The sequence below is a fragment of the Pseudopodoces humilis genome, chromosome 1, assembly GCF_049639895.1.
Source record: "Pseudopodoces humilis isolate 2021_Gansu_Grassland_sample_001 chromosome 1, ASM4963989v1, whole genome shotgun sequence".
NCBI lineage: Eukaryota > Metazoa > Chordata > Aves > Passeriformes > Paridae > Pseudopodoces > Pseudopodoces humilis.
This window is the reverse complement of record NC_142200.1, coordinates 146,233,468-146,258,691: the sequence shown is the minus strand read 5'-3', so window position 1 is coordinate 146,258,691 and position 25,224 is coordinate 146,233,468. Positions and strand designations below refer to the sequence as shown.

General features: G+C 40.8%; 2 protein-coding genes across 3 annotated transcripts; both read left to right on the top strand.

The window, feature by feature from the left end:
• On the top strand, window positions 1-5,902 carry C1H9orf152 (chromosome 1 C9orf152 homolog). The gene is made up of 2 exons (XM_005527758.3): window positions 1-377; window positions 5,068-5,902. The coding sequence occupies exons 1-2, from the start codon at window positions 152-154 to the stop codon at window positions 5,637-5,639; spliced, it is 798 nt and encodes a 265-aa protein (XP_005527815.2). The 5' UTR covers window positions 1-151; the 3' UTR covers window positions 5,640-5,902.
• Window positions 5,903-9,241: 3,339 nt separating this feature from the next.
• NUB1 (negative regulator of ubiquitin like proteins 1) lies at window positions 9,242-23,383 on the top strand. Of its 2 annotated transcripts, none has more exons than XM_005527757.3 (15): window positions 9,242-9,446; window positions 11,624-11,741; window positions 11,828-11,989; window positions 13,244-13,302; window positions 13,842-13,912; window positions 14,646-14,828; window positions 16,326-16,414; window positions 17,808-17,914; window positions 18,795-18,981; window positions 19,341-19,448; window positions 19,606-19,758; window positions 20,654-20,800; window positions 21,067-21,162; window positions 21,907-22,099; window positions 22,713-23,383. In XM_005527757.3, the coding sequence occupies exons 2-15, from the start codon at window positions 11,625-11,627 to the stop codon at window positions 22,874-22,876; spliced, it is 1,836 nt and encodes a 611-aa protein (XP_005527814.2). In that variant the 5' UTR covers window positions 9,242-9,446; window position 11,624; the 3' UTR covers window positions 22,877-23,383. The 2 variants fall into 2 exon arrangements, with proteins under 2 accessions (XP_005527814.2, XP_087921617.1); XM_088065491.1 differs by lacking the exon at window positions 9,242-9,446 and adding an exon at window positions 10,651-10,777.
• Window positions 23,384-25,224: the final 1,841 nt, after the last annotated feature.

The following is a 25,224-nucleotide window of genomic DNA, read 5'->3' as shown; positions in this document are numbered from 1 at the left end:
CACTCGGCATGAAAACAACCTGAGTGACATCCCCAGCTTCAGTGCAGACCAGGCAACTCCCGACACAAGTCACCGTGCTTGAAAAAGTTACTCCTTCATTTAGGAAGATTTCAGATGCTTTGTACTTGATTTGCCTTTTTTTGCCAGCACAATGAAGGAAATGTCCTGCTTCTGCTTGACTTTTTCTTCCTTGTTGGAACAGATGGTGAAGGTTTACAAATACGTGACTGGTATTTTTTCAGTGACTCATAGCTCAGAGTCACAGGTTTCAGAAGGTGACAAGAAGCTCACCAAGATGGATGTAAGCATACTTGAAGAGCAGTATGACCATATAAAACAGAAGCAAAAACTGCAACACATAATTGTATATAAAACAGGTATGCTTATATTTGTAGAAAAAAATGCATATGTAATCTAAAGATGATTTCTTTAAATCTTTAATAACACCTAGTTTGTTCTTTTTGTGTTCACCTTCAAGAAAGGTAGAAGTAAATTCCTTTTCTGTCATTTTGGGGTTTTATTTGTTTTGCTGAAAGGTGGTTTTACATTTATATCAATAAGCTTCATGTCAGTGAAATATTATTATGTATTTGAAACAAATTAACATATTTGAGGTAAGGTTTTATAGGCTTTATATCAGTAAAATAAAGTTCTAAACATAAATAGTAAACCTTACAGTAACCATGTTCTTCATGTCTACGGTAAGTGTATTTGTGCAATGTTTTCTGTAATATTTCTGCTCTCTTGAATGCTTCCATCAGAACCAGTAATTCTGTGTCACCTTTCCCTTTTTCCCATCTCTATCTGTGTAAAGAAAGACTACAGGAAGCAACGGCAAATTTCAAGTAACAAGCACAAGTTGGGGTTTTGTTAAGAAATAACTTTAATTAAAAGTCATAGTGGGTAACTAAGATACAAGCTTTGAGCAAAAGGTACTGTTTTGTAAGTATTTTCAGTGCATATTGATTAGAAAGTGTATAAATAGAAAAACAAGTAAGAATATGTATAACTCATCTACCTGCCATGTCAAATTTATATTTATATAAATATAGAAAGATTTTATATAAGAAACATACAATTATTTTAAAGTTGTTAGTTAGACTACTGCTGACAATACTACACCGATACATCAGCTTTCCAAGTTAAAGTAATACTGAGAATACTAAGAAAACTTAATGAAGTTGTCTTCTGAATTTAATTTTAATATAAAACCCATGCTTCATTCACCTCTCATATTAGTATTTAGCTCAACAAATGTAGAACTTAGGTTATTTAATTCTTTACATTTTCCTCTACGTTTTTCAACAGTTCTAGAATTTGTCTGTGTCAGAGTTCATGATCAAAACAATCAGAAAAAAAACATGTAATTATGAACTATACAATAGATTTGCTTCTTCAGTATTCTTTCATCCAAATGTTTTGAAATTCTCATGCTAAAATAATTAAAATCTCTGTGAGGAAGAAAAAATATATATATACAAGCTTATTTTATCAGGTATCAAAAAACAACTAATTTGAAGACAAAACAGCCCATCTAATCAGTTATAGGAAAAATATGTTAGTTGAAGAAAGGGAGCAGAAGCCTTTATTCAGATTAATTGAAATGAAGTTTCAGATATAATGAATGTAATCAGAGCAGATTTTTTGCAAGGCCATTTGAAGATTAAAATATGTAAGAAAGTAGAACTGCGCAGTTTCTGGGGAGTTTAAAATGTAGTAAGGTTAAAAATCCACATATGAGTATTTTCATACATGTGCACATTCCCCAAAACATTCACAAAACCACATACCCTGCTGCACTGAACTTCTATCTTCAAATTATCTGTGTGGAAAGAATTCATGTCACTGTTAGAAGCAGTTGGAATTTGGGTAGTTTTTGTTATGCTGAGTATTCAAGGTCCTAAGAGCTTATCTTACACATTCCTGTGGAAGCTGGGAAAACCTATCACATGGCTCAGCACTTTGCACCTGTTACATGCAACAGTTTTCAGGAATATGTGGAGCAGAAATTAACATTGCCATATCAGGACTGCCCTACATTACCCTGAAATTCCAGGTAGTTCCAAAAGGCAGTCCATGTATGTATCAGTGATTTGCACTGACAACAAATTGTTTCCCTACCTAGAGGGAAAAATTATGGCTGTGCTGGGAAAGGGGTGCCAACAACAGCACCACCACAAACTCCACACATAAACACAAACCTCAAAGGCCAGACACACAAACCCTGATGGAAGGAGAGCACCTTCAGTCCCCCATGGTATTAAAAGTCCCTGCCAAAGGTTGTTGTTCTTACCAGTAATACCCTGTTTTGCTCCTGCCTGGCAGAGCAGCTGTCCTTCCATGGAACCACAGGGATTTTGACAAACTGTAGGTTTGTTGCACCACAGTTGGAACAGTAATGCCAAGTTTTCCAGAGGACTTTTAGCTTTGTATGTCACTTCCTGTCTGCAGGAATCGTGAAATCGTGGACTTTTAGACAGAATTTAAGACCCTCTAACTTCTCTATTTTTTTGACAGAGGGGTTAGTAAAGAAGAAGTCACCTGAAAATAACTCTGTTCTGTTTCTTCCCCAATACACACAGCCACATTCATGCTTCTGCCCACTCCTGATTATTTGAGAACAAAGACCATGACAAGATTTGAAAGGCACCAGTTAGGGAATAATACAGCAATGTATTCATTACTTATTGGCTAAGAAGCTGAAAAACAGTATTTACTTTAGGAATTAAGTGGGAGTATTCAGCACATGCAGTCACAAAAGAATAAATACCGGGGCAGAAATCTCTTCCAAGTATTTCCCAAGCTAACTTGAGATAAGATTAACTTTTGCTACTCCAGAAACCTTAAAAGTATCTATTAATGACGACAGCATATGGCCAGATGGTAAACAACTCTGCAACAAGTCAAAATAATACACAATTTACATGGAGAAAAAAGAAAGACAGAAAAACAGAAAGAAAAGTCTGTATAAAGCTTTCTTGAGAAGGTTGGACAGTGCTGGAGGTGTGTTAATTCAACACCCAGTGGTTCAGGACTATCGCATTTCTATCCAAGGTCATTGCTCAATTTTGTGTGCTGCACCTGTAGCCAAGCAAGGAATTAAATCAACCTTGAACTAAAAACCAGTGCACACTATTCAAATTGGACTAGATTTGTCACTCTGAACTTTCTGATCAGCTCAAGACAGAACACAGTTATTCTGATGACCAGTTCATAAGGTTCTAGATGTTCTGATGTTGCCTATCAATGTCAGTCCAGCCAAGAGCACAGTTAACGTCACAAGAACATGCAAAGGTGCTTCACCTCAGTCTCTCAGTTCCATTCTCTCTTGGTTTTTCTCTCACATACAGAGAATAAGCCCTGGTTTTCACAGCTTGGTGCTACACTGTGCTGTTCTGCAGAACACACAGGGCTCTGATTTGCACTCTTTTTGTAGCCAGCCAAGCTCAGCTTTATTTCTTGGATGAAGTCCAGTCATAACTTTGATTCTCACTGTTGCATGGTAGAGAATTGTGTGTTCTTATCTCTCTGAGTGGTGTCACCCTAAGAAATTCTGTTAACACACCTCACTGTACAGACGGATGCACAAACACACCTGTATCTCAAAGCTCTGCACGTGCCTCAGTCTCCTTTCTCCCGGTAACGCAGCACGAGAACTAATGTGGCCTGACATGGTTCTCCCTCCCAGCCATGCTGCAAAACAGCTCTTATCAGATCAACCCTTCATGGCCAAGGAGCAGAAAAAGCTCTGTGATATTATGCTGGGGTTGTTGTTTCAGCAGTGGGAGCCAAAGGCAGCAGTGAAAGCCATTGCTTAGCAAAATCCCTGTTGTACAGGTTCATCTACTACCAGTAAATCAGCTGGGTCTGACATCTCCTAATACTTATTTGTAAAGATGACACGAAAGGCAGCTATAAAGCAGAGGTTGTGTGTTGGGTTTTTGTGCAGGCAGCATCCTACTCACACTAGCTTCATTTCAAATTCAGGATTACAAACCTTTTAAAACAGCTGTTCAGAGACACTCAAAATATAATCAGCACTCTTCTATGTCTACTTTTCTCCCTTTAATGTGCTTCAGAACTTACACTGCAACAGACAGTCACTGTAAGTCAATCCTGTAAATAAAGCCAGCATTCTGCACAACCCCTGCTTTAAACTGTATTTGTACCAACTGAAGTATATTTCATTAGTGCAAATGGATTATCTTTAGTGTAATAGATCAGTTTCTGTTCATTTTCAAGACACAGAAAACCAGTCATGTCCACAATTTGATGACTGCTACATGTAATTAAAGTAGCATTAGCATTTGTGTCCCTAATATCTTAAACATTTTTAAAAGTAACTTTCATAGTGCTTTAGAAATAAAGTTATAGAAGAATAAAAAAAAGGAAAGCAGAATCTCTCCAACTGTTACAGCTACTCTATACCTTTCACAGAGGAAGCAGATTCCTCTAAATTATCAGTCAGGCAACACTAGTGTGACAAGCTACTTACACAATTTATACTGACTGGAATAGTAAAATTGCAATAAAATATTAAAATATAAGCCTGTAATGTTCATGATCCCTCATTAAGAAAAGGAAGACATTCACAACTTGTTTCATCTGGAAATAGTCACAATATTATTATTTGTGAATACAAACTTCAAACAGTATCAAACAGAACATTTTTGTCTTTCAAATTACAGCACTTGCCAATACACTGAGCAAGTCCCTACTCACCTTAAGAAGTTTTGCTTACAAGCAATTAATTACTGAAAGTCAATTCTCAATCTGTGCTGTTCATGAGTCTTAGAGTACCAGTTAGATCAATATTGGCTTGATGAATTTCCATTTTCATTTGACTAAAACTAGGATATCATTTATGCCCTCAGAACTGCAAATGCAAGCATAAAGTAGCTCTACTCCTTAACCTGGCATCAAAAGAACCTGTACTACTCTCAGCCACTGAAAGAAAGAGCACAGCTAAAACTCATGTTAAAGCTTTTCAGATGAGTTTATGCTGCAGAAATCATACCCTTGATTTTTGCCACCATAGTAACATGCACAAATGCATTTCTCCTGCAGGTGGACAAGAATGTGTTCTGCCAGAATCAATGGTCAACCCTGTTCTAATTAATAAGAAAGTTAAAAGATCAAAGTCATATAGAGGAGATGTTCCTGTCAGAAAGGTTACACTGGACACAATCAACAGTGGCAACTCAGAAGACGACTTGCTATGGCGCATCCACCTGGGAACTCACTGCCTGGGGCAGGCCCCTGGACAAGGAGATTCCTGGGATCTTTCCCATGGCAACAGCACACCATGGAGTTTTGACAACCAGAGAATGATTTCAATGGGAAATGGCACACCACAGACCATGGAATCAGCAGGAGCAAGTGAACTGTCTCAGCTCAGGCAACTGGGAAGCTCAAGTGTGTTGAACGGTCTCAGCAAAGAGAACAGCTGCAACATTTCAAGCTCCTGCCAAAAGCCTACTCTGAAATCAGCCACTGCAGCACTTTGGGCACATCAGCAGATTTCTGCTATAAAATGCACACCAGCCTGTAACAAACTGAACTTTTACCCTTTCCCAAATAGGAAAGGGCCCAGAATTTCTGAAGCAGCAAGGAGGCTTGGTCTATATGTCTCACAATGAAGATGTTCAGTAATACCTAAAAGTTAGTCAGAAACTTGACTAAAACTTAAAATAGCAAAATAGTCTTTCTAGTTACACAGATCAACCTGCTGAGGATCTACTACTTTTATTAGCCACAGAAGATTCTGACTATATAATCCTCAATATCTTCATAATTGTCAACATATTATTTCATTATTCACTTTCAAGATATTCAAAATAATTTCTGATGTATTTTTTAAGTCAATTAATAAAATCTCTGCTCATTTCTATTGTTTTAATGAGACTTAGTAAATATAATTCCTTTCTGATACATAAATTATATCATAATGTATTTTTGGTTCCCATCTATTTTCACTGTTTCATTGGAAAACTAATGAGGTCTCCCCTTCTGCAAGATCTTTAGAGGGAGGAAATCTCTCTTGCAGGTGCTTTTAAATGACAAACAGGATCTACATGTCACCCACTTCTGGCTGCAAGTGTTCAGATAGGTCTCTTTTCCAAATGTAGGCTTCACAAAAATCAGAGATAGGAAATGTCTCCCCATTGCAAATGGGTAGCCATGGGACATATCATAGTAACTGGGTTTTTTCTTCACAGTTCAGTATTTAAAGAATAATTAGGAAGGAAAAAAAAAAAGAAAAAAAAACTATAAAGCATAGATATACCTAGTAGGTATAACAAGGAAAAATACTAGATAACAATTAGTCCATATGAAACAAGAAATTACCTGATAGGAAATACTTCAAAAACTTCATTATCCTTTGATTGATTTAGTTATCTTAATTAAACATGGACCTTGAAAACATTGGTTTTAAAGTCAGTGTAGGTCTATGCATGGACTAAGTAACTAACTCCTTTTTAAAATCTCATACAAACACTTTGTTCTTTCCTCAGGCTTCTCTAGCATATTACTGTACTTTGTACTGACTGGAACTAATTTAGTAAAGGCATTTTGCCTTTGGAGGATCTTTCAATTTAATTTCCAAGGACATTATGAAAGAGCATTTTCAGTAAGTTTTCATTTTTTAGTGGAGTAGTTTCAGTTATGAGAAAAGTTGCTACACTAAGATTTCATGAGACTGGAATATTGCACACACACAATTGTCTAATGAGAAAATTATAGGTTTTTTCCTAAAAAACTGCTAAAGCAGCTGTAGTGGGAATGAAACAGAAAAATAAGAAAAAAGCCTAAAGCTTTGAATACTAGAAAGTCCCACTTCTCAAGGGCACCTGATCTGCAAAACATTTCCTGTTAACTTCTTCATGTTTAGCCATCATGGGCAGGAGCTTTCATCACTGTTACCACAAATGTAGCCAAGTTTCAAGCACTGAACTCAAGACTGCCATAAAGCAAGTTTGCTCTGAATTTATCAGTAGGCAAGCCTGACTGATTTATGCACATGGGGGACCATGGAATCCTAAAATTCTAGTTCAGTGTCTTGTTCACAAGCCCATGATCCCTCTGAGGTTCCTATTTCCAAAGATGGAAACAGGACCCTCATGGTATTTTGCTTGACTTCCTAAGGAAAATGTTAGGACCTTCCTTCAGGTCCATCCATTCTAGAATAAATCACGCTTCTGAGCAATTATTTCAGTCACACATAAATAAAATAGAGTAAAATAGAATGAAATCCCATTGCTGCTGGGACAGCATGCTGCTGGTCATATGAAAGAATTAGCCCACATGAGTTGTAACTGGGGTTACCCATTAAAAGTTTATGTCTTTTACAGGCATCAAAAACATTCCAGGAACAAGCCCCAACCCCCTGAGGACCTCAAATACAAAACACAGTGTTGAGCAGCCCATGTTGAACAGCCAAATCCCTGAAGCCTCGTACCCTGCTCCCATTCCAGGACATTTTGGGGACTAGAAGTGACACTGGAGTACTGCCTCAGCCTGAGGTGGTTTTTAGCACCAGGTTTTTCTACACCCCTCATATATTCTTCCAGCCCAGTCTCTGAACCCAGGTTAATTTCTGACAGCCCCACAACCAGGCAAGACCCTGCCCATCCCTGATGACGGGGAAATACAAACTCCTAAATCTCAAACTGCTAAATCTCAACCCCAACACTGCCTTCAAAAAATACAGAAAAAACCCCCAACCTGCACATTTCTGACTCATATGCACAGAGGTGACAGATGAGGGGTGGCTGCAGAGCACTCAGCCTCTCCTGTCCCTCAGGCAGCCTTGGGGATCCCCACGTCCCAGGAATGATCTATCAGATACTCTGGAGCCAGAAGCTCCTGATGTTGTCACAGAAATGGATTCATTAACTGGTGTGCAACAAGCCAATTATATACTTGAGAGACACATTATTTTTTTCTGAGTTGTAAAAACCTGGGTGCTGGTGGTCTCCCACAAATCAAGCACACCCACTATCAAAACATTTTACTACTTATACATTTTAGCAAACAAAGACATTATTGTTTATCTGCTACAAGTTAGGTAGTTCTTTTCTTAATTAGTATTCTATATTCTACTGGTTAATGATTCTCTTGCTTCTTATGCTAATAAGCACTTTCTCATCTTTTGAGTCTGTGGGTTTCTTGGGAAAGTATTTGTGACACATCCCTGCCAGAATTACCTTTTACCCAGTTGGAGCTGATTTCAACACAGTTATTGAGTTGGTTTTATTTGTTTCTTCCTTATCTTGGGAGTTCTGCCCAATGTCCTTGCAGCCTGTAAATTCTGCATTCTTTGTGTTCACTACCAGTAGTAGCTCCTTCTTCCCAAGCTGTTAACCTTCCCCAAGGTCTGAGATCATTGAAAGATTTTGAGCCCTAAACCTTAACGTGGCAATTCTAATAACAATTAATTTATTTTTCTAAATAGTAGACATCACTTAGAACTTGTAAGTTGCTGTTTCATGGGTTGTGTCTCACAGAACCACAGAATGAATGGGTCAGGTTGGAAGGGGCCACAGTGGTCATCTGGTCCAGTGTCCCAGCTCAAGAAGGGCGATCCCAGAGCACACGGCACAGGATTGTGTCTGGATGGTTCTGGAATATCTCCAGTGAGGAAGACTCCACACCCTCTCTGTTCTAGTGCTTGATCACTGCTCAGGGAAGAAGCTTTTCCTGACATTCAGATGGAATTTCCTGTGCATCAGTTTCTGCCCGTTGGCTCTTGTGCTACTGCTGGGCACCACCAAGAAGAGCCTGGTCCATGCTCTTGGCACTCCTCTTTAGGCACTGACACACATGGATGGGGTAAACCTCCTCAGGGACAGGACATGGCCTCAAGCCATGCCAGGAGAGCTTCCACTGGATATCTGGAGGAATTTCTTCATGGAAAGGAAGATCAGACACTGGAACGGACAGCCCAGGGACATGGTGGAGTCACCGTCCCTGGAGATATTTAAGGAAAGACTGGACACGTTACTCAGTGCCATGGTCTGGTTGACTTGGTGGTGTTCCCTCATACGTCAGACTCGACGACCTCACGGCTCTTTTCCAGCCTAACTGACGCTGTGATTCTGTGATTCCTTTCTTTTTCACTAGGCTTGAAAGCACGCAGAGACCAAACCCCACACAACGCCCCGACCGAAACGAATTCTGACCCACGGCGCGTCGGGCAGCGGGCCCGGCCCGGCCCGGCCCCTCACAGCCAGGGCAGGGCGCGGACATGGCGGGCGGGGCGCGGCTTCACGCACGTCACGCCCGTCTCCCTGGGCCTTCCGGGCTGCCGTAGGAGCCGCTCCCGATCCTCTCCCTCAGGGACCGCGGGCCTCGCCTTCCTCCCTCCCGGGAAGCAGCTCAGGAAGCAGCTGCGTCGGCCCCCGAGCTTCCCCCGGCGGCGGCTGTGCCGAGCCCGCGGGGCGCAGGTGGGTGCCCGGGGCCGGGGCCGTGCTGACACCGCCGCGGTGACAGCGGGGGATGGCGGTGCCGGCGCTGCCCTGGCACGGGAGGCGCTGGATGTGTTCCTGGGGAGGGATGAGGATGCCCGGGCACCCCGGGCTCGCAGGGATGGGGCTGCCGTCCCTGTGGGTTTGCCCATGGCGCTGCTTCAGTGCTTCCCCTCCGTCAGCCGCGGAGAAATGTGTCAGAGCTGTGCTTGCCTCCTTTTTGGGGAAAATTGATGTGTCCTGCTTTGTTATCCAGCCATTCTGACAATCCCCTGTTCCTTCCATCAACAATTTACCCTTTGAACCTGGTTGCTGCATTTTATGTCACGCTTCTTAATTCTTCACTTGTTTTATTTCACGTATAAGGCAAACTGGCCTTAGAGGATGACATTTTATTTACAAACGCTGAGTCTTGCACTCAGAGGATTTCTGGGGAAATACCCCTGTTGTTTACTCAAATGAGTTTTGAGAAAGTCCCTTTAAACTCATACCGAAAGTGAAATTGCGTCAGGAACGCTTGTGGTGTTTTATGGCTCGTGGAAGAGGAAGTCACAAATGTTTTTGCTATGGATTCTAATGCAATTTAGTGATAGTGTGATGGAATTTATTATAAGTGTTAGAAATGTTACATATAAAATCATAGGTTTTGTGTTTCTTAAAGTAAAAGTTTACTTTTTAAATAGAGGGTTTGTAAGAATAATTGGAGACTACAGCGGTGTTTTCTGTTTTGAGACCTTAATTAGAAATCACAAACTTACCAAGCTATAATATTGATAAACAAATGAATGACCAGTTTATAAATGTCACCCTTATTTACAATTCTTACACTTAAGCATAGATTGCAGTTTTACATTTTATCTGGGTGACCCAAAACCAAGAGTAAGTTTTCTTGTAAATGTTGAGTAGAATTATGGCCATAAAATGGTTCTTCAGCATAACTTAAAAGTGGGAGAGTGATGGTTACAGTCTATTCATGAGAATTCCCTGGTGTGTTTTGGGAAAGGGGGAAAGCTCCATTAATAGCTACAGTGCAGTGTTTTGAAAATTGAGTGGTTTTGTCTCTTTTAGCTTCGTAAATGCCATTGTTTGCCTTGGCTCTGAAATAATAGCAGCAGCATCCCAGCAGGAAAAAGAATGTGTGTTTGTCTCTGCTAGTTTTGACAGACACTGTGCAAATTACAGCAATCCAGCTGGAAGGGTTGTTAAACCATCCACTTGCCCAGGTCATCCCTCTGACTCCTGTTTAGAGGATACTGTTGTCAGTGCAGCTTCCAAGGAATTCTTTGTAGCTCAATAAAGCAGGGCTTGAGGTAAGACTGACCACATATTGAATAGTTGCCTACTTTTTTCCCCCCTCAGATAGTGTGTTCTGAGCCAGGAGCAGTTTTTGAAACTGTGGGAACTCTTCCCTTTTCTCCTGAGAGCTGTGTGCCAATAAACAAGAGTCAAAGATGGAAACCACTCTGAAAGAAAAGTGAAGCTGATTAATCAAATTTCATGGCCACCTTAGGGCATGTATGCCAACATTTTAAATGCTTTTCTGTATAATTTAAAGGACATTTTCCATATGATTCACAGTGTTTAAGAGCCACGACTCTGCCATGCTTTATCATGCACCTAGAGTTTGTTTTTTCTGTTGTGATCTCTGCACCCACCTTTCCTTGTCCTCTGTGTGCCTTCCCTGCTTTTTGGGGTGTTTGGGTTTGTTTCCCAGGGGCATGCTGATTAATTCAGAGTTTCCTGCTTTGTCTGAGCTGAATCAGAAGTGGTGGATTGAGCAGCTGCATCCAGAGCAGGGCAGAACAACTGAATTGTCAATTTTGATGTATTGATGCTTTCTGCAATCCCAGTTCACATGAGGGGATAGGAAGAGGTTTAATTTGTCTTGAAATGGTGGGGGCCTTGTAAGTTATCCCTACTCCAATCCAAATTTTACCCTCTTAAATAATTTTTTCCCCCGTCTTTTCTCATAGTTTGGCCTCAGTTTCCTCTCCTCACCAAAATGCATGGAATGCATTTAATACTCATTTATTGGAAAATTCTAAAATGTCACTTAGACTTCTTGAAAAGCAGAATATCTTGCTACAGGAAAGCTGTATTAAAGGATTGTTTATTTTTCTCTCTTTTCCCTTCCAATTGTGCTTTTATTTTAAAAGAATGGCACAAAAGAAGTATTTGATAGCAAAACTGACAAGCTGCTTAAGAGAGGACAAAATTCAGCTATGGAAACCACCATATACAAATGAAAAAAAAGAAGCTGGTGAAGAGATGAAGGTAAATATTTTCTCTGAGTTGATGTCATACATCTTACATATCTTACTGCTCGTGCATTTTCCCAGTTTTTCTTCTCATTTTCTCAGGAGCTTGTGCAAAAATATTCATCCAAGCTGAATATCAATGAGAATGATACAGAGAATATGCTTGAAGAAATACGGTGTAAAGCAATTGAGCGTGGGACAGGAAATGAGAATTTTAAAGTAACTGGGATTGCGAGACTTGATATATATCTGCCTCGTAGAAAAGTGAGTAACACTGCAGAAAACTCTGCATGAGTAGCTTTATTTTGAGGTTTGAGTTCTAGATATGTGTCTGTGCAGATATTTTCACCACAACTTTTTCAGGTGTTTTGTATGAGTGATCTGTGTCAGGTATATAAAAAATGGAGAGGGGAGAATTATGTATTTTAATTTCCCGGGTATATGGGAATATCATGGCAAAGGAGTATAATATTGAGGAGTGATTTTCCCCTTCAGGATTTAATGGCAAATAATCTTTCCATTAAGAAAATTTAATTAGATTTAAGTGTTCATTTCAATTTGATTCCTTCTGATGTAACTGCTTGTATTAGCAATAGAGAACAGATTTCAGCTGTAGAATATCTAAAGTTGATTCAGCATATTAATGTCACTTGAACTTGGAAATGAGAATCAGGATTTTCTTTTGTGATGGCAGTCACCTATTCCCTTCCTAGATTCTTAGAATTACAGAGTCACAGAATCATTAAGGTAGGAAAAGACCTCCAAGATCATCAAGTCCAGTCCTCACCAACCACGACCTTGTGAACTGAACCCTGGCACTCAGTGCCTCTTCCAGTTGTTTCTTAAACACTCCCAGGAGTGGAGATTTTACCACCTCCCTGGGCAGTCCATTCCAAAGCTCAGCCTTCTAGAGCAAGCTCCTAAAAGCTTCTCCAACAGAGAACTGAATTAAGTTTTGCCCCTTTAAAGTCAGGTTTCAACTTCTATTTTCACGCATAAAATACTCCTGTAGGGAAAAATAATTACCTGGGCTAAAGGGTAGAGGGTTTTAAGTGATTGTCATGCAGTTGAAACAACCAAGTAGTTTCATAATTCTACTTTATAATGCTGCTGGGCAAATAGGGGAATGAATTAATTTAAAAGTCCAGTTTATCTAATCTGGGACCAGAGACACTAATAGGAATTAATCATAACTTAGCCAGTCACAGGTGAGTGGCATAATTGCAAAGCACAGTTAAGATTGGAGGTGTATGATTAAATAAATTTAAATGTTTGCTTCTGAATTTAGATGTATTTAATTCTGAATATTCTGCTGTTATAATGCTTGTTTTTAGCAGTTTAGCAAATACAGAACTGGAAATTACTACTATGTATGTCCAGCCATAACCTTCTAAATATGATTGCTATTTGGAAAAGAAATGTTATTGTAGAACAGTTAATTAAGAAAATGTCCAAAGTGTCTTGATATCATGCTTTTCCATTCCTCTTTCTTCTCCCCACCCAATGTAATTACTACAGAGCAGGAAGATCCCACTGGAAACGAGTCTGTTCATCACAGGCAAAGAGCTCAGATCCCAGTAAGTGCAATCACCATTTGTGCTTCTCTCATGAGACACCACCCTGTCATAGAGCATTTTAAGAAAATACAAAAAAACCCCTTTTTTTGTTTGATTTAAACTTTTTTCTTAGCATGTATTCTCTGAACAGGATGTCCAGTGTCCCTGTAGGGAAGTTCTTCATGGGAACATCTGTGGTTTAACAGATGGAAAACAGGAAAAAGATCGTTCTGTGTAAATCCCCAGCAAGTACTAGAGTTCCAAATCTGTAACCACGGAGATCCTCTGAACAGTGAACATTACCTTCTCTTTCTTATATGTTTTTAAACCTAAAAAAATCAGATTTTCTGTCTGCTTTGTTTTTTTCCCTTTTTGTGTCCCAGGTTTTCTCTATATAGTACATAAGGCTCTCTGATCATCTTGTTTTACTTCTAAGCAACCATTTGTAGCAAAAACGTTAAGCCATTTATAAGCACTAGGTTTTAGGTTTTATTGCTATTGTAGCAATATTGTATAACCTTGCAAATTTATGTTCATGGGTGAAATTATTTATTTCACAGGATAGCACAGGAATATGCATTACAAGAAAATGCTGTCAAAATAATCATAAATAAGAAGCAGCTTGATCTGGGTACGTATTTCTAGTTAAAGATATGATAATTTTCTAGTTTTCTGTTTCTCAGAAGAAAAATTGCCTTGCAACTCCATTAATTTCAGAAATTTCAAAAAAAAAAGCTGTTATATTTGTCAGATTCTGCTTTACAGGAAATGTATTAAATTATAATAATCCAAATTCTTAAATAGAATTACATCAGTTAAAGAAATACTGTAATGAATGTATAAAACACCCTTTTCTGGTGTTGAAACACTGAAAATGCACATTTAAGAGAAACCCTAATTTTCTTCAAAAACCTTATTGTTCCAAACACTTTTTGTAATGCTTTGCCATGCTCAACCTGTCAGACATGTGGGAAATGATGATAACAGCTTTTTCTTTGCTGATGGCCCTGGGATATATCAGAGTTAGAACCATGGAACTGACAGAAGGCCCTCGGATTCACTTCCTTTGTCCTGTACTCTTGTGGTGTATGATTCTGGACATGTTCTTATTGCAGTTTTTGCCTGAAGATCAATAAACTGAAATATAAATAAAGGTATTTTTTTAATGTTTTGAAGAAAAAAAAAAACAAAAAAACAAGGAAAGAAACATACCAGTCACTTCAAAAGCACTCTTAATACACAAATCTGATTTTAAATTTTGCTGACTGCGTCAGTAATTTTTAGGGGCTTTGACTGAGTTCTCAAGTCTTGCAATTTCAGTAGTTCCAGTAGTTGAATTGTATTAATCACACTCTGTTATGCAGGTAAAACCCTTGAAGACCAGGGTGTCACACACAATGCGAAAGTGATGGTCCTTCAACTGGAACAGAGTGATGAGGAAACCAAAAGAAAAGTTCAGGAGGAAGAGCTTCAGTGTAAGAAAGAGAAAGAAATAAATGATAAGATGCAAAGAACTAAGAAGGGTTTGGAAATTCTAGCAGAGAGAGGTAAGTGGGCTCGTTGGGTTGGGGGGGACGTGGGTGTTCATTAACCTTTGTGCATCAAAAATTACATTCTCAGGCCTTTCAACACAGAAGAGTGCCTATACCATGGCTGAATTTCAGTTCACACTTTTCTAGGTTTCTGCCTACTAGGAAACTGCATTTTAAGTTTGCTAAAACTTTTTTTTTCCACCCTTTTTAAACAACTAGAATGCTACAAAAAAACTTTGGCACTTTGCAAAGGATATAATATGAATCAGTTGTTTAATTGGCACTTGGCCGTTAAGAGACTGATGACTTGTGAGAAGCTTTAGATTTATTGTAGACAAAAGCACAGTGGCATAATGTGTTTTAAGTCGTTAAACATTTTTTTTTGGTAGTTTAGCTATGGTTGTGTGTAACCATGGTTTCATTGTGCAGAGCAGCTCATTTGTCACTGTCATCTGCAACATGGCTGTGGTGTTCTCATTCCCTTGGATGTTGATTCCTGGCAACTGTGGATTAATTTAAAAGGATATAGTTAATTTAACAGTAATGATTCTTCAAAATGAGGTTGTGTTTGTGAACTGCAGTGCTTGATGGCGAGTTTAAATCACTTCTCTATTCCATTGTTTCGCAAATCCACAAGCAAGGAACTGAGAAGCTGGGCAGGTAACGAATTCCTGTCAAATGCAGAAACACCCGAACAAAGCTTCAAGGCTGGTGACTGCTGGTTTCTTACCACAATATCAGGTTTTGAACTCATGACAGAATTGTTTGCTTCTTTTGGACTTAAGAGCTGGTTTAGACCCCAGATTTTGAATCCTGACTTGGGTCTCTATGGTTTTTGCCACTGTCAGTTACAACCAATGCCAGAGTAAAGAGCAGAGTCTGTAATGGGCTCCCAGGCTGGAGACTATGTCAGAGGTGTAGTAAGGGTTTAACAATCCTTTTGTTTCACCTGAGAGAAACCACAGGACAGAAGCTTTTCATCTCAACAAACTCTTCCTTAACTGCCTTTTGTCTACAAGAAAATCACCTTTTCATTGTAAATCGAATGGAAGTGAAAACAAAATTGATTGATAAGAAGCATTAAAGGTGTGGGGAATGAAAATACAGAGCTGTATTTTTTCCCAAGTTTATCAACTGTGCTCAGTTGTATTTTTTAAATATTCTATGCTTTAGATGATAAATCATTTCAAATGCTGTGTTGTGTAAAGTGTAGCTGTTTCATCATCTGCAAAAAAAACTTTATAATTCATGGAACTTCTAATATTGTGTCTAAATTTCTGCATGCACAAGTCCTTTTCCACAGTGACCTTTCCAGAAGTTCCTCATGTTTACCTAGCCAGAGCCACCAACTGGTTGGTCCAGAAAAACACACATGCAGCCTTTATATGTAATTCTTGATTTTTTTTTTGTTGTTTGCTGTTTTGTTTAACAACATGCTAAAATAATCTTATGGCAGCAGAGTTGCTCTGTTGAAGGTGGTGTTTAAATTTTAAATGTTTTAATATCTTTCAGAGGAGTACTTGGATCCAGACTCTGTCCCATACCTAGATATAGCTAATCAAACTGGAAGGTCAATTCAGATTCCTCCTCAAGCTAAAAAGGTAGGTGAAGGCATCTCACAGTGCCACTGAGATGGCTCTTTAAAGCTTGATCTGTGAAACATTTAAAATATGGGATTGAAATACAGCCAGACTTTCTGGAAATGTAACCCTGGGCCTACTAGTGTTAAATACAAATAATTTTGAAATACAATTAAAGTAGAACTCTATAGTGGGGAATATTTCAGTCATCTGGAGATAACCTCCAGATTCCTGATCTAATTGCAGGTCTAATTTTGCACTAACCCTTGTGTGTCCATATCTTACTTTGGGGTTTAAGACAGGCTTTAATTTTGTTGATCTCAGTGCCTATTATAAATTTCAAGTGTCCTAGAAAAGCATGAAAGGTAACTTGTTTCTTTAGGCCTTATTTCCATTTGGAAACTTGATGAGTCACTCTAAATTTGACTCTGTTAAAGTAGTTTTTAGGTATTTTTCACTGTGTCTCCTTTCAAACTAACATTTATTCATCATTCAAGAAAGTTCCACATTCTGAACTGAAAATGCCTTTGGTTGGGTGCAAGTATTGAGTTGCAGGATGACACACCTGATGTTGACCACTGAAACAGACTGAACAGAACCTAGTGATAGGTGCTGCCTTTCAGGATTACTGGATTTTCTGAAATAAATAAAATTTTTACAAATACTTGGAATTATACCCAGTAACAAAATGTGGAGAAATGAGCCAGTGTGTTCCAACTGCTGTTCCAGCCTCTCCTGAGGCCTACTGTGATTTCTGCATTACCTGAAGTCTCTGGGTGATGGGAATGTCCACTGTCCACTCTCACAGTGCATGCTGTTCTGATGAAGTGCTGAACATCATAATTCACTTAGAGTTAAAGCATCCAGTGTTCAAGTGAATGAGATTTCATCAGTATTGATCAAGGATCAGAGGATATATTGCAGGTTGTTTCTATCCAGAATTATTATTACATTTTCATTTGTTGTACTGCAGGAGTTTTCCTGATACATTCAAAACTTAATTTTCAGTTCTAAGGTTTTTCAGGAGGTGAATTTTTAGGTTTTGCTGGATAACTGTGATAGCAAAGTGAAACAAGTTTGTTGCTGTTAGGAAGTGCAGCACCCAGAAAAATGCTGAGCTTTATATCAGTTACCGTTAAAAATTTCTCTGGTGTTGCATACTTAAAGTAAGCTTGGTGCAGCATTTCATGTGCCATTAATTTAATGTGCCACCCATTGCTTTTAACCAGACAATATCTGGCATTATCAGATGGGAGAAAAGTGTGAAGCAGTGTGAAATAGCACTGGTCTTACAGAACTGATACAGTGGTATTTTTCTAGGAAGAACAAGGACTCTGATGGATTACCTGGATATTTTCCTTTTAGCTCTTTGATTTGGGGAGGTGCAGTCAAAAGTCTCAATCTGTTTTTCTAGGCGCTTGTGCTGGCAATGGGTTACCATGAGAAGGGCAGAGCATTAATGAAGAAGAAAGAATATGAGATAGCACTGCCATATTTGTTGGATGCTGATAAACACTTCTGGTAAGAACATCTTGAGTCCTTGTGTCTGTCTTTACTGTCAGCCCATAAAGGAACAGCACAACCTCTACCTGTGCATATAAATCAGGGCCAATTTTGCCTGGGGTTGCTTCACACCCCCTCTTGCAGATGGGAAACAGCAGATAAAGCTCTGACTTGCAGTGACAGGTGGCTTCATGCAGAACAGCTGAAACAGATACTGCCACTGGGCAAGTTCATCTTTCATAACAACATAAACAGAAACTGTCAATATTCATGTACAAGGTTATAAATTGAATTAGCTTGAGAGACAGTTATGGATATTCATTTGCAGCTGCTCCTGTGAAGTAATAATTTCTTGTAAAAGGTGGAGCAGATAGTTGAGGTCAGTAACCATACCAGGGCATCTGCAAGTAAATTAGTTTCTTATCAGCTGTCAGAGCCCTAAATTGCTGTCTTGAGATCCCAAAAGTAATACTGTCTCTGTCTTTCTCATCTGTGCCGGTGTGCAAGGAGACTGGCACAGTACTCAGCATGTTCATGTGCACTGAGGCAATTTCTCAGTCCTTCCAAAGATTACACAGGGTTTAATTCCATTATGCTTTTAGAGATGCCATATTAAACAGTAGCCACAGCCCATTTTGTTACTGTAATGCTTTAAGATGTAGCACTGGCATGAGTCCTGTGTGTCAGTGAATGGAATGGGATATCAGCATTTGATTCCTGTTCCTCTGGCATCAGTTTGCTGCTTCAGATACAAAGAGTGTGCTTTCTCCAACATGAGTGTGCATGCTTGTAATGTTTTATGAATGCTAAAAGGAGGGGGGGGGGGCGGGGGAGGGTGCAAAATAAACAACCTTTTCCCAGAAAAAAACCCAACAAATTTAATTGTTTTGTTTTCCAGTGAGTGTAGCACAGAGCTGCTGAACACAGTTGATAATTATGCAGTGCTGCAGCTGGATATAGTGTGGTGCTACTTCCGTCTGGAGCAGCTGGACTGCCTGGATGATGCAGAGAAAAAGCTGTCCACAGCACAGAGATGTTTCCAGAGGTGCTATGGGGAGAACCACGAAAGGCTTATTGACATCAAAGTATGCTGGGTTTGGCTTAATTTGGGTGGGATTTTTTCCTACATGTATTCAGTTACTGTTCAAGTATTGCAAGACTGGCTTTTAGAAGCTTAAAGTTTTCCTGTGTACCATTAGTCTGTCATCTGGTCCTGTAATTGTCAGCACAGGGAAAACATTGGGCCTGGCAAAAAGGTTATGGCAAACCCGTGTTTATATGCACAGACAGGATGAAGGGTTTAGGTGTGGTGCTTTATCTGCACACTGAGTGTCACAAAGCCCTGACTGTGTCTTCTCTAGAGTGTTCTGTTGATAATGAACTGGTGTTCTGCTACATGCTTCTATCTACATGGTCCCCCCTCCTTCTTTAAACAATTCCTTAGGGAAGCTATGGTCGTGAGAAGGTTTTATTTCTACGGCTTTACCTCCTTCAAGGGATTGGGCACTACCACAGTGGCAGAGAAAAGGAGGCTGCAGAGTACATTCAGAAGGTAAGACATCTTTAGGTAAAACTCTGGAATCCTTCACTCCAGCCCCTCAGTTTGGGTTCCACCTTGCACCTGTTCCTTGCTTACTCAGAGAAACGGGGAGGCATTTTTTGTTTGTATTTTAAAAGTGTAAGTGTCATTTTGTTCTTTCCATATCCAGGCATCTTCTTTGTACGGAGAGCTGTCCATAGATCCTGATAAAGTGGATCGCCTGTCACTCCTGGGATTCTCAGAACAGGAAGCTCGCCTTGCCCTGCGAGCATGCCATGGGAATGTGGAGCATGCTGCCAATCTAATCACCAACAGGAGAGAGGTGAGGGCAGTGAAAGCATTAAATCACGGATCACCTGAGTTGGGGTGTCCGTGAGATATGTGCTGTGTGGCCAGAGAAGTGTGGTGCTAAATTAAGGACTTGAATTACCCCGCTCTGGCACTGTTGGTGTAGCTGACAGTTGGACATGTTGGCACAAGTTTGAAACCAAAACTTAATGCACTAACAAGGGAAGCTCTGTCTCAAAACAGATGGGACGAGAGCACCAAGGACCTGTGGTTGTACTAGAGAGGTACATGGGAAGGCTTTGCACCACTGTTTGCTACTCAGCAGTGATCTGTATGGGAATAAACCACCAGGACCAAGCTGTCAATCCCAGGCTTGGCTGCCCCCTATTGTGGCTTTGTACTTGGAAGATCCAGGAAGGAAAAAGGATTTTTTTTGTTTTGTGCTAGAGTGAGTGAAGACAATGCTGTCCAGATCTGAAGTGATGTTTGGTAAGCTGAGGAGGCACTTCTAGACTTCACACAGTGAAGTGTGGACAGAAAAGCCAACTGGCTGAGGGAAGGCTGAACAGAACTCCCTGGCTCCCTGCCCTGTTCTAACTGTCTGTCCTTGGCAAGTTTTGTCTGTGGGCCCATCTGCCAAACAGGTTTGTCACTTACCACACAGGGCCTGGAATAGCTGTGATGGCACCAGAGCCGATCTGCAGAGCGGAAGTGTGGTGACAGGGCTGGCTCATGGAAATGCAGCTTTATTTAGGAACGAGTGTCTGGCAGCACAGTCTGTATTTACAAAAAAAAAAAAAAAAGCCTTTTCCTCAAGAGATTCAAACGAAGCAACGAAGCAAAAAAAATCCAAGAAACCCTACATGCACAGGCTATGTGTTAAAGCGTTCCCATGCACAGTGAGCTTTGCAGTGTCTGTACTCTTGCAGGAAAAGGCGCAGATCAGGAGGGAGGAGAGAGCTAAAAGGAGGCGGCGGCTGGAAGACATCAATACCCTGAAAAGTATGGGCTACTCAGAGAGAGCTGCTCAAGTAGCTCTTCAAAAGACACAAGGAAACCTGGACCAAGCCTTTAAGGTAAGTGATTTGTCGGTAGAAGTAGTGTTGTACAAAAGAAATTTGATTGTTTTATTGTTTAGCAGATTCTTATTCTCTGTAGTCTACATTTTTTAGTTCATAGCTACCTCTTCTGAACTGTAATGACTGAACTTGCATTTCCTGACCCAATAAATCGGATGTCACTTAAGTTGGCTGGTATCAACCATGATATCAATCATTGGGCTGCATACAGAACCATGTTGAGGACTGTTGTAGCTTTGTTGCTCTATTCTGTTTTCTTGCAGTTTATTCTTGACAATCCTGAGTTACTCTTGGAAGATGATGATGATGATTCTGTGGCCATGGACCAGTTTCAGGTTTCCCAAGAAAGTATTGAACAAGTAAGCTAGACCACTTGCTTTCTTGTGAGTTGGTTGTCTTGTTTCTGAGTTGTGCTTGCAAAGACAGCAGATTTTCCTTAAGTAAAGCTGTACAAATATTCTTTGACCCATGTCACTCAGGCCATCACGCTCCAGGGTCCAGCATCCACTCTTTGTGGTGAAGTCACCTGGGCTAACATGTAATTTGTAATTTGTGTACTTCCTGCCCATTGCACCAACCTGCCACGTGTGGATGTGGAGGGAAAGTGGGTGCACTGTAATGCTCTATCCCAAAAAAGACAGCAAATGAGAAATTTATTCAAGTCTCTAAACTCTGCAGTGCACAAGGGAAAGAGTTGGAATGTATTTCTCATGACAGGCTGACAAGCTTGCCAGTAGTTAAAGTGGCTGTGTAATTGATGTCAGGCCAGAAAACTGTATTGCCTAGGAAAAGTAAACAGCACATGCTGGATACACTGGAGTGGTTTGAAGTTTCCTTTTGAAAACAGAAAAATAATTGGTCTGGTACTAGACATGAGGCTCTTGATCCTGCTCAACATCCCCATGCGTTTAATAGGTCACTGCCCTGTTGTTAACTGTTCCAGTAAACCAGAGTCAGAGTCCTGGAATTCCTGGCATGTCGTGCTTTTCTCTGTGTGAGAGAATGACTGTCAGATGCAGAGTCAGATTCCTGTCAGACCCTGGTGTCAGATGAGCTTGTATTTCCCCAGATTTTCTGTACTTACCTTTTTCCTCCTCCTGCAGCTGATGTACATGGGTTTCAGCCGTGAGTCGGCAGAGCAAGCTTTAAAGATCTTCAAAGGGAACATCCACGTGGCTTCCCAAACCCTTGCTCATTATGGGGGAGTTCTTCCCCCTTCACTGCTGCTCTCCTCAGAAGGGTCCAGTCCATCAGAGGAATCTGCTTCTTCCAAGGACCTGCTCACAGAGTCTGCAGGTGAGAATGTTGCATCCAGCAGGGCAGGAAGGGGAAGCAAGGCAAGGCAAGGCTGTTCTGGCTTTTGTAGGAAATAGTTAAGCAATTTCTGCTGAAATAGTGGCACAGGGCTCCAGTGATACCCCAGGCTGTTTTTATTGGGAACACAGTTACAGGAAGGCAGCTGTTGTTCCCTGCAGTGGCAGCCACGAAGGGACCAGCTGCAGGCAGGTGCAGCCCAGGAGAAAAGGTGACTCAGGGTGTCCTGGGCAGGGCTAAGGAGTTTATTCCAGATCTGTGCTCTGCAGGTGCTGATCTGCCTCTGATACTCCTTCATCGTGTCCCTTACAGGATAGAACCATAATCCATAACTTTCCACTTAACAAAGAAACTTGCACATATTGTTTCTCTCATTATTTGTCAGAGCTGTAGTGATCCCTGCTGTATAATTAAAGTCTTTCCTGCACCATGTTTAAATAATAAGGAAAAAGGGCCATCCTGCCCTGTCCTTTGCAGAGTAATTTTAAGAGGTGGTTGTGCAGGAGGGGGCTAGCAGAGCAGCCATGCTGGTGAAACAGGGAGAGCATCAACTTCTTTCAGTGGTGAATTCACTGCTGCTGCTTTTTATTGGAAGGTTCCTCTAGTTCACCAACAGATGAAGACATGGAGACTGATGCAGTCAATGAAATCCTAGAGGATATTCCTGAACATGAAGAGGATTATCTGGATTTAACACTCGAGGAAGAAGAACAGATAATTCATGAATACTTATCTTATATACAAGTACCGCAGCACTAAATCCCATTAAATCTACTTCAGTTATATATATTTACCTTGTCAAATTGAGTTTGGATTATAAATGCACCTTCAGCTTATCTCTTACTAAGGGCCTTGAATTCCGTTAAACTATAGTTGGAATACTTAATTCCTGCTTATTTGTAACTCTGCTTAAAGCCTATGTTTGTGATACATTGTAATTTATTGTCATAGAAAAATAGAAACATTTATTTTCAGAAGAAAATTTAATAGAACTAAACTATATTTTTATTGTGAAAAAGGTTAACTCACTTAGTAAAGAAGCATTTCTATACCATTTTAAAATACCAGCTTTAAAATAAAAACATGAGTTTGTAAATGAGAAACCTTAGCTTATGAGGCTGTAGAGTTATATCAGCTTTCCAACTTTTCTTCTGAAAGATTTCTAAGAGACATTAATGTATCTGTTTTGCATGGGTTTATACCGTGTTCTGCTTGTCCCTTTCTGCAGGTGTTACACAGGCAATAAAGGTAACTCTGTGCTGCTTCTGCCTTTGGTGAGAGACCTCTGTGCTTTGTTTAAAAAGTGGGAACTACCTGGCAGGGCCTTGTCCTGGAACTGGAGGAGAGATGTACTGGAATTTCCTTTTATAGCTAAATAGCCACTTTCCCTAAGCAGCTCTGTTTAACCTCTGTAGGTGTGTGGCTTAAGGCTGATGGATTTCCACGGGATTACAGGATTTTCTGCAGTCAGCTGTTGAACAGAGCTTGGTTCAGGCGCTGTCTCAGTAGTGGTGTCCAGCTCCAGCGTTCTGAAGAAGCATTTGGGGATTTCTGTGGTTTTTTTTAACATCCCTTTTCCTGCCGTGTAAGCACTCCTCTGCGCCGGGAACAGACATTCCTCTGCCTGGCAGCTTGGCTTGGACGTGGTTTATTCGTTTTCCATGACTCCACGCTCTCGGTAGAGGGAGCCCAGGCCCCGTCTGGAATCGGTGGGAGCAAGGAAGCGGCCGCGCTCTCCACTTGCAGGCAGAACATCAGCCCTCCGTGCGGTGCCAGTGTCTCCTTAGCCGGCACTTACCGGCCGGGAAATGAGGGCGTGAACTGCTGTGCGCTGCAGGGAGCAGGGCCTCGGCCTGCGGAATCACTGCTCAGCTCCAGCGCGGGCACTGAACGGCCTGAGCAGAGGATTGGCTTTTACACTGATTCCCTCAGCCAAACACAGCAAAAAGCAGGCAGTGATTACATTGTTAAGGAATTATTTGTATTTCATTCTTCTCTATCAAGGCAAGTGCTGTAGAAAGTGAATGGCTTTGTATCTCTACCCTGAAAGCTGAAGGATTTCCAAAGCCGGGAGTATGAGCTTCTGAGGGAGAATCAGCCCCAGCTCCATTATATCCTGTTTCTTTACAGGCCGGCACTGAGGAAATCCCCTGGACAAAATGCAGAGCAAAAACCGAACAGGGGAAAGAATTTAGAATTGAAAATATACAAATCATGGATGTAGTTTTAACAAGAAGGACGTGGAAACAAATTTACTCCTCCATTCCCAAACCTCCTGGCCTCCTGGCATTGGCTGCCAGCCCTTGGGCATGCACTGAAGGCAGCACTGAGCTGCACATGCAGCAATTCCTTCTTTGAAGTGGCTTGCACAGCAAAGTGTCAGCGACAACTTCAGAAGGGAAGGTTTGTCCTTGGGGAATTTAAAATTAGCATCATAACATGCAGTGCTTGTCAGAGCAGCCATTCATCAATGATGTAACTCTGCCAGCGCAGTTGTAAGTCATCAGTAGAGCAGGAGGCATTGGCTGAAAGCTGTAAGTTAATTTTGACCGTGCATTTGGAGGCACTGTGATATGTTTAGCAACAGGCAGAAGTGGTAATGACTCATTAATTCCACTTTTTGAGATCTCTCCCTGCTGACTGCATGTGCAGCTGCTGTGTGCCCAGATAGGTTCTTGTGTCTCACATACTGTGTGTGAAGTTTTAAACACAAAATGCAGCTCAGGTGATCTGGGGCACTCTGTCCAGCTCCTAAAGGCCTCCTGCTTAGTGTTGTCCTCAGAAGCCAAATACAGTCAGCTGCATGGCAAGCCAGCACCAGCTCATAGTCACTGAGTCACAGTGACCAACCTGAGAGGTTTACAGTGGAATTAAGTCTGCCTGATGCAGATGATCTCCCAAATTAGTCTCATGGTAGGCATTTCACCTAATTTAAATGCTCTTTTCCTACTAGATGTGAAAACCTGCCAGGTAAGAGCTACCAAAGCTGCTCAGCAGGAGAGAGGAGCAGGGTCTGTGATGGGCCTGGCCCACTGACAGTGTTAAGGTGTCAGAATAGGAGGCTTTGGTGCCACCAGGACAGTGCTGATTCAGGGCCTGGAGCTCTT